This window comes from Peromyscus californicus, unplaced genomic scaffold (assembly GCF_007827085.1).
Source record: "Peromyscus californicus insignis strain IS unplaced genomic scaffold, ASM782708v3 Scaffold_16__1_contigs__length_79575227, whole genome shotgun sequence".
Lineage (NCBI taxonomy): Eukaryota > Metazoa > Chordata > Mammalia > Rodentia > Cricetidae > Peromyscus > Peromyscus californicus.
Genome location: NW_026294458.1, coordinates 1,565,844 through 1,578,001, shown reverse-complemented (window position 1 = coordinate 1,578,001; position 12,158 = coordinate 1,565,844). Strand labels below are relative to the sequence as shown.

General features: G+C 39.3%; 1 protein-coding gene across 2 annotated transcripts in view; it reads right to left on the bottom strand.

The window, feature by feature from the left end:
- The window catches only part of Prkdc (protein kinase, DNA-activated, catalytic subunit), a 237,871-nt gene that overhangs the window by 217,326 nt on the left and 8,387 nt on the right, over positions 1-12,158 (bottom strand). For both annotated transcript variants that reach the window (XM_052739941.1, XM_052739943.1), the window contains 5 exons: positions 10,987-11,042; positions 10,876-10,906; positions 9,550-9,707; positions 1,405-1,551; positions 6-170 (listed from right to left, as the gene is read on the bottom strand). In XM_052739941.1, the coding sequence (XP_052595901.1) occupies positions 6-170; positions 1,405-1,551; positions 9,550-9,707; positions 10,876-10,906; positions 10,987-11,042 (557 nt within the window). The remainder of the gene's footprint in view (positions 1-5; positions 171-1,404; positions 1,552-9,549; positions 9,708-10,875; positions 10,907-10,986; positions 11,043-12,158) is intronic.

Genomic DNA, 12,158 nt, shown 5'->3' with positions numbered 1-12,158 from the left:
CTTACTGTGTCAAGGTAAAGCAGAACACTTGCAATAGACTGGAGGAAACTTGGCATCTGGTAAACATGATCCTCGGTAGCTTCTGTCTGGGTGAGGAACATCTGCTTACAGCGCTGAATGAGCTCAACATACATGAAGTCGACATCTTTTGCATTTATTACCTTGCAAGGCTTTAAAAAAGGCAAAATAAAAATCTTAACAGCGTCAAAACAGAGGCACTTAAAATGTCACGTTAAGATACATGATTATAAAATGCTGAATATTAGCAAGCTATTTACTTGTTTATCTTACTGTACATAAAATACTGTATCTTATGCTTTTCATAAAATAATGTATATTCACATCCTAAACAGTTACTTCTACACATTGTTGATCTTGCTCTAGGCTCTGTTTAAAAGGCAGGTCTTGCTATGCACAGGCCTGTAAAGCTTGTCACTCCAGCAGGAGACTTCTCATATACTGCTTATTTTGTCTCTGGATTAGTTAGAGCTGCAAACAGAAACAAATGGAGATGAGGAATAAAAGACAGAGAATGGAGAGGGGGAAGAAGGGAAATGAGAATAAGAAGGAAGATGCTGATGGATAAAACTGTTAAGAATAGAGACAGGAAACTACTTTTCTTAAAAGCAAATTATCACAAAAATCTACTAAGAAATAACTGGAGTTATTCATAGTATCTTCTTTGAGGTGGTGGGGGGTAGTAGATAAGGCCTATCATAGCTTTGAATTTACTATGTAACCCTGGCTATCCTCAATCTGCAGCAATTCCCCTGTCTTAGCTTCCTGAAGCCTGGATTATAGGTAGGAATCCAGTTAGTCTTTAAATACATCGTTCTGTCCTAAGAGCATCTGTCTAAAACTTTAAGTGAAAATAACTATAGTTTTACTGTATTAACAGGGGGCTGCAGAGTACAAAATGAAAATACAATGCTTCTAGCAGTCAGATCTGAATTTATGTGGGGTTTTGCTGGTTTGTTTGGCAGTGTTTGTACTTCTTGTTTGTTAACCATCTCCTAAGTGTGTTTAGATGGCCTCGGCTGACTTAGAGCTTTATGTATCCAGGTTAGCCACAAACTCTTAATTCTCCTGCCTGTTTCCTGAACTGGGATTATGGGCATGTACCAACCCTAGATAAGATTTATGTATTTTTCTACCAATTCAGGGTAGCTTTTGACAAGTTAGCTGACTTTTCTTGGTCTTGGTTTTTTCTTGTAGAAAACAGACTAATAACTCATCTTGTCATTGAGCTATGGGGCTCTGAGTAAACAGAAAATTGAACTGTTAGTAGAACAAGTACAAATAATACCAACACAAGCACAACATGCTATTAAAAATGAAGTGTTCTATTCCTGTAAATAATTAAATAAAACCAAAAACATAATACAGTAAACTAATGAATCATACTCCCGCAAATAGTCCATATCCACGAATAGCAATGGATAACTCCTTGTTGTTTGAATCTGCATTTCTGATGATTCCATAAAACTGTTCCATAAAGTACTGCAGCTGACTCTTGTGCAACTCTGCATCTTCTGCCACAGTAAATGAAATCTGTAATTTTATGACATTTGTTCTTTAGAATCATTTAATAGCCAAAGGACTTACACAAATATGACTATTAATATATTATAGTTACATTTATTGCTTTTACTCAGAACCCTCTGCTTCAGTGTTCTTAGTTAATATCAGTTCAGAAAAGACAGTTTCTTAACTAAGGCTACATTACATGTAGTGTATTTTTTCAAAGAAAAATGATTAAAAGAGACCAAGGGAAAGGAGGAGATGATCAGAAAAAGGCATTTCACATTTAAATTTTTTCTTAGCTACATTTACTTATTTGTTTGTGAGTACACATACTACAATGTGTGTGTGTGTGTGTGTGTGTGTGTGTGTGTGTAGGTAGGAAGACAAACTATGGAAGTAATACCACGTGGGTCCCAGTTATTGAACTGAAGAAATCATCAGGCTTAGTAGCAAGTGTCTTTACCCACTAAGCCATTAACTGCATTTCAGGTATTTTTAAGAACCAGCTACAAGAGACACTAAAATTAAGTGCAGAAAGAGAAAGCTACTCGAGATGATATCACTGTTGTCTTAGTCAGGGCTTATACTACTGTGATAAACATCATGACCAAAAACAATTTAGGGAAGAAAGGGTTTATTTCAGCTTACACTTTCACATCACAGTTCATCACTGAGGGAAGTCAGGGCAGAAACTGAAATGGAACAGTAACCTGGAGGCAGGAAGTGAAGCAGAGGCCATGGTAGAGAAACAATCTAGGTAATTACCAAAGGCAGATTGGGAAAATCCACTACTTCCATTACTAACTTACCAATATACTCCCTAAAGGTTCCCAAAGCCATTATATCTGATATGGAATTATCATACAGACTGCCTGAAAAACTTTTCTTCCACAAAGCATGTCATGAACATATTTCCCAAGTAAATCATTAAGCCAGCCGTAGTGGCTCACACTGTCATCCTAGCACTTGGGAGGCTGACCCGGTGGGACTGCAGAGAGTTCAAGGCCTAGATTATACACTGAGTTTCAGATAATCCTGGGCTAAAGAAGAAAAAGCTTACCACAAAAACAAAATAATAACAACCAAAAAAGAATTAGATAATATCATCTTAATTACTGAAAAGATTTTCATCTTATCATAAAATATTTAATCACTTAAATTCACATGAATTTAGCATTGGATTCTGTCCTTTTCATGTACTTTTATCCAATTATTTCCTACTCATAACAGCAAAGAAATTAAAAATAATTATCCCACAAGATAAAGGACAATTTATAACATTATGGTTCATAATGACACATTATGCTACTATTAAAAATTAGTCATGTCAGTCAATGTTGGAGAGGATGCAGAGCAAAGGGAACACTCCTCCGCTGCTGGTGGGAGTGCAAACTTATACAACCACTGTGGAAATCAGTATGGTGGTTTCTCAGAAAATTGGGAATCGATCTACTTCAAGACCCAGCCATACCACTCTTGGGCATATACCCAAGGAATGCTCAATCACACCACAAAGATACATCATGCTCAACTATATTCATAGCAGCATTATTCATGATAGCCATAACCTGGAAACAACCTAGACGCCCGTCAACTGAAGAACGGACTAAGAAAATGTAGTACATATATACAATGGAGTACTACTCAGCAGAGAAAAACAATGACAGCATGAAATTTGCAAATGGATGGAACTAAAAAATATCATCCTGAGTGAGGTAACCCAAACCCAGAAGAACATGGTATGTACTCAGTCATAAGTGGATTCTAGATATAAAGCAAAGAACAATCAGACTGCAACCCACAGTTCCAGGGAGGCTATATAGCAGGGGGGACCCTAGGATGACTGTGGCTTATAAAAGTTTTGGTTTTACTCAATTACTGGGCAAGCCTCAATCAAACACTTCACTATTAGGATAAGAATTTATACTGTATCAAGCTGCTAATAGAAAAATAAATAAATGAATAAATAAAAATGGGGGGGGAGAATAACAACCAATTCAACCTAAAAAAAAAAAAATTAGTCATGTAAGCCTCCAAACATCCAATGTTGTGGAAAAACCTTGAAGCTACAAAAATTACAAATAATATTTCTTTATGTAAAGATATCAGGGGGGAAAAGGGAAGAGAGAAAAAGAAAATGGTCACCAAAATGTGAAATGATTATTGTCTTGGTTGTAGGATATCAGATTTGAACAGTCTTCCCTGTATTTTTGTTGGTAGGCTGGTTGTTTGTTTTGTTTTGGGCAGCTCAGGATGACTGGCCTACAACAATCCTCTTCCCTGGGCTTGGCTGACAAGCATGAACCACAACACCTAGCCTTCTTTGTGTACACACATATACACACACACACACACAGTTCTCATATATACATATACATATTTAAACTTACATGTAACTAACCTGCAATGTTTTCTTATAAGAACTTTATATGAACTGAGGAAAAAAAGAAAAATTTCTTTCCCATAGGATAATACTTATATTTAAAATTACATAAATTTTACATATCATAGCTAAAATAATAATGGTAAGAAGAAAAGCTGGCAGACATCGATTACCTAGCTTCAAGAAATGAAAGACTCATGGAGCAAATTAGAGTCCAGAAAGAATCACAAACGTAAGTCAAGTAATTTTTGACAAAGGTTAAAAGGACAGGGAAAAAAAAAAGAAAAAAAAAAATGGATGTTTTCAAGTGGTGCCGGAACCAACAAATGAGAGTGGATTAAGCATTATTACTCTTACTTTATCTCATGTACAAATTAATCAAAATGGATTACAGACTCAAATATAAGTGCGAAAATTATAAACTGTAAAATATCGTACAGAAGAAAATCATAGGGTATCAAAAGGAGAAGGCAGAGCCAGGTAGTGGTGTTACATACCTTTAATCCTAGCACTTAGATGGCAGAGGCAGGGGATCTCTGCGTTCAAAGCCAGCCTGGTCTACAAAATGAGTTCCAGGACAGCCAGGGATACACAGAGAAATCCCTGTCTCAAAAAACAAAAAGCGGCTGAAGAGATGGCACCAGCTGTTCTTCCAGAGGTCCTGAGTTCAATTCCCAGCAACCACATGGTAGCTCACAACCATCTGTAATGAGATCTGGTGCCCTCTTCTGGCCTGCAGTCATATATGCTGTACACATAATAAATAAACAAATCTTTTAAAACAAAACAAAACAAAACAAAAAAACAAAAGCAGCTGGGCAGTGGTGGCATAAGCCTTTAATCCCAGCAGGAGGATCTCTGTGAGTTCGAGGCCAGCGTGGTCTACAGAACGAGATCCCGGACAGGTACCAAAAATACAGAGAAACTCAGTCTCAAAAATAAACAAATAAATAAATAAATAAATAAATAAATAAATAAACAAATAAACAAACAAACAAATAAATAAAGCAAAAAACAAAAAACAAAAAGAAGGCAGTTTAAAATTGCCAAATTGGACATCCATCTTCAAAAAAAACTTCTACTCAGAGATGTGCTGTTAAAACAATAAAAAAGCAAGTAACAGGAAAAAGGTTTTTATCCAGAATGTGTTGAAAATGTGGAGGGGCCCCAAAATTGCTTGACCATACAGATGCCATGAAAGGCTTGAGGGCCTACACTAGACACAGCTTCTGTGACAGGCTTACTGGCAGGCAACACCTAGATCCAGGAAAAGCCTTAAGCTGATACTACCTAGGTATCCACCCAGGGGTGAGGAAATACCTGACCTCCCAAACATTCCAACCATTAGATAAGGTGGCCAGATGTCCTTGAGTCTAGCACACATCTATCTTTTTGTTTTACAGATACCCCTAGACAACTGTCAACCAATCAGGGTCCTGGACCCTGGAAATCCCCTCACTCCAACCTCTGCTATGACAAAAACTCTGCCCCACCTGAGCTCAGGGCTCTCTGCTCTCACCACTGTGTCACAACAGAGAGATCAAGCTCCAGAGCTTGAAATAAAAGGCTCTTTGCTTTTACATTTGGGATTCGGTCTCCATGGTGGTCTTTTGAGGGTCCCTGTGATCTGGGCATAACAGAAAACTCTTAAAACTCATAAACAAAAGCTAGGTATGGCGGCATACACCTTTAATCCCAGTACTAAGGAGACGGATGAAGGATGGATCTCTGTGCCTTTGACAAAGCCCAGCATAGTCCACACAGTGTGTTCAGGACAGCTAGGGAAACATAGTGAGAGCTTATCTCAACACAAAACAAATAACAAACCCTAGTAAACAAAGACATACAATGAAATTTTAATATGAATAAAATATGGGAACAAATACTTGACAAAACCAGGTTTAAGTATGGCTAGTGACCAGTTAAGCTGCCAAATTAAAACCACAATAAAATAATATAACCATGTCTGGCTGAACACATAGGGGAATTAGGACTCCTGTGCATTATTTCTGGCAAGATAAAATGGTGCAACCACTTGGAAAAGTCTGATATTGGCCTACAAAGCTTAACATATCACTGTAATGTGACCAGAGATTTGACTTTGACCTTTCACTCAAGAGAAATGTTAACACAGACCCAAAGGCCTTGGCATCCTACTCCTCAGATACTTGTTCAGCCATGTTAGCTGTCACTCCAGTCACAGTAGCGAGAGAATGGAAACAATCTAAATGTCCTCAATTGATCAATGGAGAATGATAATGTAGCTCATATACACAATATCATTCTATTCAATTGTAAAGAAACACAAAATCTGTAGTACAATGGATAGTGAGAGACCCAGGCCTCAGCAGAATTGCAGGCATAGCAAAGAGGCCTGAGCAGGAAGTACCCCCACTACTGACCTCCTGACTGACTCTGACCTTTTGCCCTAGCTAGAAAGAGCCATGAACTCTTCACCCCACAGGAAAGGCCCAAGCAGAGGCACCTTTTGCACTAGCTAACACCCCACCCCATAAGGAAGGGACAATCAGAAGCTGTAAACACCTCCCTCTCCCTCCCATAAGGAGGGGCCTATCAAGAGCCAAGAACACCTCACCCCACCAGGGAGAGCCAATCAGAAGTGGACAAACATATCCAGATGCTGAGGATACAATGTTATAATTCCCTAGACCAAGAGACCCAATCAGCTCAGCCCAGGTACTCCGGGTTTGAGCCAATCCCAGGTCTGTAACTAGGCAGTCTTGGAATTCCCCAAACCCCACCCTCTTGGCTAGCCACTATAAAAACCCTCCCCCAGTGCTGCTCTCTCCTGCTCTGCTGTTCTGTCAGTTGGACAGAGGGGCCCAAATTAACTCTAATAAAGATTCTTTGTTTTTGTTTTGGATTCGGTCTCTTGATGATCTTTTGGTGATCCGGACTTTGGGCACAAGAAATAAAACCAGAAAATACTACACTAATAAAAAAGCAAAAAACCGAAAGACAAATGCTTCATGTTTTCTCTTATTTGTGGGTTTTAGTTCAGAATCTTTAAATTTGAGTAGATAACCTGGATACCACGTTATCTATATCTATAACCACAGATACCAAGACAGTAAAGAGGGACTAGGGATGAGGTATGGGGCTCTACAGAGGGGATAATAGAACCCAGAGCTGTGAAGGGTGAAATGGGAAAAATGGGGGGGGGGGGGTATAACGAGAAGAAAGGAGGGCAATATAGAGGAAGAAGGATAAATGATACTACAGATACTGGAAAAGCCACAGGGAAACATTATTTTATGTTTACTTAAAATTAAATATTATACACACACACACAATATAAATGACGTTTTCCACTAAGGCTGACAATGCTCCCCCCAAAAGCCATAAACTAACAGAAATCCCAGTGCTAGGCATGGGAACCCTTGTTTCTAGATGTTGGTCAGAGGAGTCAAGAGACCCAAAAGCAATTATAGGCTGTTGCTGATGCCCTTTGTTCCCTCTCAGAAAATGAAGGTAAAGCCCCTACTGCTGAAGACACTGCATTCTTCAGACACAGGATTTGGAGGAATAAAGCTGGATCTAATCTGGAAGCCTCCTTCCTTAGGACCAGCTCTCATAGTATGAGAAGGAGCTATGCAAGCTTCCAAAAGGGAGAAAAGCAATCAACAGTCCTACCCAGCTGCAATGACAGGAACCAAAACAATACCAGAACGGCAAGATATACCTAAGGGTGCAATACTGGAACTTATATGTGGGGATAAACACCAACTATCTAATTAGACATAAGGCCTTCTTGCTCGAAGGAGGGAATGTATGCCTGGTCCTGTACACCAGCCCACTACCAGTAATGGTGAGGTCACAGACCCTAGAGAAGCTACTACTGCAACTTTCCTAACCCAGTATAACTTCTAACTGCATTCTAAATATTTATCCTTCACCCACAGGTAGCTCTCTCCACCTGCTAACCTCTATCTAAGAATGTCTTTCTACAGCAGATGAAGATCATCACAGAAAGCTAAAACTGGTCAAAATGCAGAGAACAACTGACCATGGGGAGTCAGCCTCTAGCAACACTTTTCCAGCACAGCTCCTTCACCTAAGGTTCAGGAACATCATGAAAGATGGAGCATGACGATTGTAAGAGGCAGAGGACCAGGACACCTGCTGGGAGACAGTGTCTTCTGTGTATGACAGGAAACTGTACAATTGACACTGCAGCAATATGACTGACTGCCTAAGATCTGAAGATGACAACACCAGCTGATATGCCAAAATGGACAGGGTGAAATTTCACAAGGCTTTAACTCTGGACAAAGAAAATCAATGCCTTCTGAGAAACAAAATCAGTTTTCTTCAGGGATGAGTTCCCTGTTAGGTTATCCAATCCCAGCCCTAAGCACATATATGTGCACACAACACTGAATAGGCTCTAAAGTGTTATACACTTACTCAAACACACACATGTATATGTAGATAACAAAAATAATTAAAGAACAGGTCTTGAGAGGGAATGGGGATGACATGGTAGAGGAATTAAAAGAGGAAGGGAGCAAATTGGAAATGATATAAACAAAGAAATAAAGCATGAAACACTCAAAATAATTTTTTAAATTAAATTTCTTTTTAAAAAGAAAGAAGGTGCTAGAGAGATTAAGTATTTAAGAATACATGTTGCCTTCAAAAAGGAGCTGGGTTTGGTTCCCAGAGCCCACAAAGTGGTAGCTTACAATCACCTGTAACTCCAATTCAAGGGGATCCAATACATTATTCTGACCTCAGCGAGCACCTGGCACACATGAGGAACACATACATACATGCTGGCAAAAGACTCAGACACATAATAAATAGGGCCAGCTGTGGTAGTACACGTCTTTAATCCCAGCACTTGGGAGGCAGAGGCAGGTGGATCTCTGAATTTGAGGCCAGCCTGGTCTACAGAGTGAGTTCCAGGACAGCCAGGGCTATATAGAGAGACCCTGTCTCAAAACACCAAATAAACAACAACAACAAAAAAACTAAATCTTAAAAGAAAAAGTTGGGAGGGATGGACTGGAATATAAGGCACAGATGTTCCCTGAGCTTAGCTAAACCTAAAGGACAATAGTACTTTTTCTCCCCCCCACCCCATATCAGAGTGTGAATCTCAAGCCAACACTATTTGCACTTCATTTCACACAGGTTTTAAAGGACAAGCTTGTGAAGTTAACTACTACTTATCTTTTTTTTTAAACAGTTTATGTAGTCCTGGGTCCTGGAACTTGCTATGTAGACCAGGCTGGCCTCAAACTCAAAAGATCCACCTGCCTCTGCCTCCTGAGTACTGGGATTAAAGTCATATGCCACTATGCCCAACCCTACTTAGCCATTTTTAACAGTGCTCCAAGCAAAACTTTTGTTATACCTCTAAGTATTTCCCATCAGAGCCAATGTACCTGATCCCTCAGCACCTAGTCAAGATGCCCTACGGAGTTTTGATCAAGTCTGAGATCATCCAAGCTCTTTTGTGGGTCTAGCTAGCACTGCTGGCAGATCAACAGCAAGCTTTCTGCTGTAAATGCTATAGGAACTAATGGATCACCTTATCATTATTTTCAAACGCATATGCACAAGATTAGAATTTAGTTCTTTTGTGGAAGCTTTAATGAAAGTTGAATCTGAAGTACCTGTTTCAGGAAAGATTCCAGGGCTGAATGTGCAGCTTTTTTTAATTCCACATTTGTATGGCTACACCACTTTGACAGTACTTCAAATAAAGTGATATAGTTGTCCAGAAGACAGGTAGCAAATTGAGATGCATGTAGGGTAAGTAATCGTAGTCCAGCTGCAAATTAAAAAACCATTCCATTTAAAATAGGTCAACAAAAGCCAGAAAGCTTCCTGTATGTGCTAAAACCATGCTCAAGAAGATTTTGTATAGACAGGCATAGTGGTGCACACCTTTAAGTATCAAGAGGCAGGTGGATCTCTGTGAGTCTGAGGCCAGCCTAGTCTACATAGTAAGTTCTAGGATAGGCAGTCCTACATAGAGACCCTGCCTCAAAACATAAACATAAAAAAGATACAGTAGATTACCTACAATAATCTGGTGATCTCACAGTGTTCTCTAAAGTTCTCAATCTCTACAGCAACTTAGGCCCATGACCTGGCACCAAACAAGAGTCAGAAACAGGATCTGGATTCATTAGTTCACAGCAAAATCAAGCAGCCTATGGGCTGAGGATGCAGCTTAGTTGATAGAGTGCTTGCTTAGCATACATAAGGCCCTGGGTTTGGTAGCTAGCATAGCATAAACAAGGTACGGTACATATGCCTGTAATCTCAGCACTAGGAAAGTGGAAGCTGTCAGCTGTATAGTGAAGTTAAAGATCACCCCAGGCAACATGAAACCATGTCTCAACAACAATAACAAAGTAATCAAATAGCTTGAATCTCCTGAATAATAGTCTAATATATATATTTTTTTAATATTCAAAATTCTTTTCTATATGGATTTAAAACATTTTTGATCACTGACTCTAATTACACTAACATTAAAAACATATTCTTTTTAAAAATTTATTTTTGCATTTGTGTGTGTGCACCTGCACAAGTAAGAAGGACAATTGCAGGAGTCAGCACTACTCAGTCACTACATGAGTCCTGGGGATAGAACTCGGTTCATCAAGCTTGGGGTCAAGTACCTTTACTCACTGAGCCATCTTGCCAGCCCCTAACAAATATATATGTATGTATACATGTATCTATAATATATATACATATACATACGTATCTATGTTTAAATCATGTAGCATGAATGTGATTCCAGTTAAGAGTTTATTGCTTAAATTAGTCTCTTAAATTAATGAAGTCTTAAAGCTTCATCATAAATAGTTACATATGAAACATCACAGATGCTTTTGTATTTGCCTTCATTCTAGTTTAAACAAAACCTTACTCAAGATTCTAACTTAAGTAATTTAACTATTACTTTCTTAAACAAAGAATCTTACCCAAGGGCACAGCGTATCGCTTCATCTCGATCTATTGCAGAAAAAAAAAAAATCATTGTTTGAAAATTACAAGTCCCAACTGTGAAAGACTTAGAGTAATATTAATACTACCTGGGGACGGATTGCTTTTAATGCAAAACCAAAGATCTCCCTTGAAGTCTGGGGATCTGAGGGAATAACAATAAAAGAAGGCTGTTAAAACATTGTAACACTATTTATATTCTTTATCAAAAACTTGCAAGTGGCAGCTTTTCTTAAGACAGATTGATATTTCCAGTAGCTACACAAATCTATGATTTCTGAGTAACTTCTTAACATCATTTGACTGAGCTGGTTGCAAGTTGTTATAGCTTCTGGGGAAAGCCAAAAGAAAATCTAGAATAACAAATGTGTGAGCTGAGCAGAGGTGGTACACACCTTTATTTAATCCCAGCACTCGAGAGGGAGAGCCAGGCAGATCTCTGTGAGTTCAAAGCCAGCCTGGTCTACAGATGTGTGAGCTCAGGATCTAAACCATCATCCATGTTATATAATCTCTCAGAGCTTATATAGGAGTCGTCTGGAGCACTGCCCCTAGTAGGCAGCAGGTAACAGCTAGGTACCTGCCCCCACCCGTGGCGTGGCCGAGGCAGGGACCCCTTAAAACCAGAGATTCGTATGTGCTCGAACTCGCTTGGCTACCTTGTGATCCTGGATGCTGGATGCTGGACCACAGACCAAGTCAGAGTTCTCCAGAGAACCTCGTTGGACTGCGCCTCATCTCTCCTGGATCCCTTAACCAACCCTTTTGCTTGCTGTAAGTTTACCCAAAATCAACCTCTTTTGACTATCAGATAAATTATGTGGAATTGCCTCATTAATTTCTTCTATAGAGCTTCAGCTTTCTCATCTACAAAAGAGGCAGATTATGGTTTCTTTGAAGACTGGAAGATTAAAAGAAGTTGATTCATTCAAGGCCAAATACACTTGCCTTTCCCCCAGTGCTTTCAGACATTTATTTTATACACAATATCTGCTGTGGTGGTTTAAATGAGAGTGGCCCCATGTGCTCATATGTTTGAATGCTTGGTCCTCAGTTAGTGGAACTATTTGGGAAAGATTAGGAGGTATGGTCTTGTTGGAGGATGTGTGTCACTGGGAGTAGGCTTTGAGGTTTCAAAAACCCATGCCAGGCCAGGTGTGTCTCTTTCTGTTCTCTTCTTGCCTACTGCCTGGGAATCATGACGTAAAGACCTTAGCTACTGCTCAAACTCTATGCCTGGCTTCTTGCCATGATAATCATA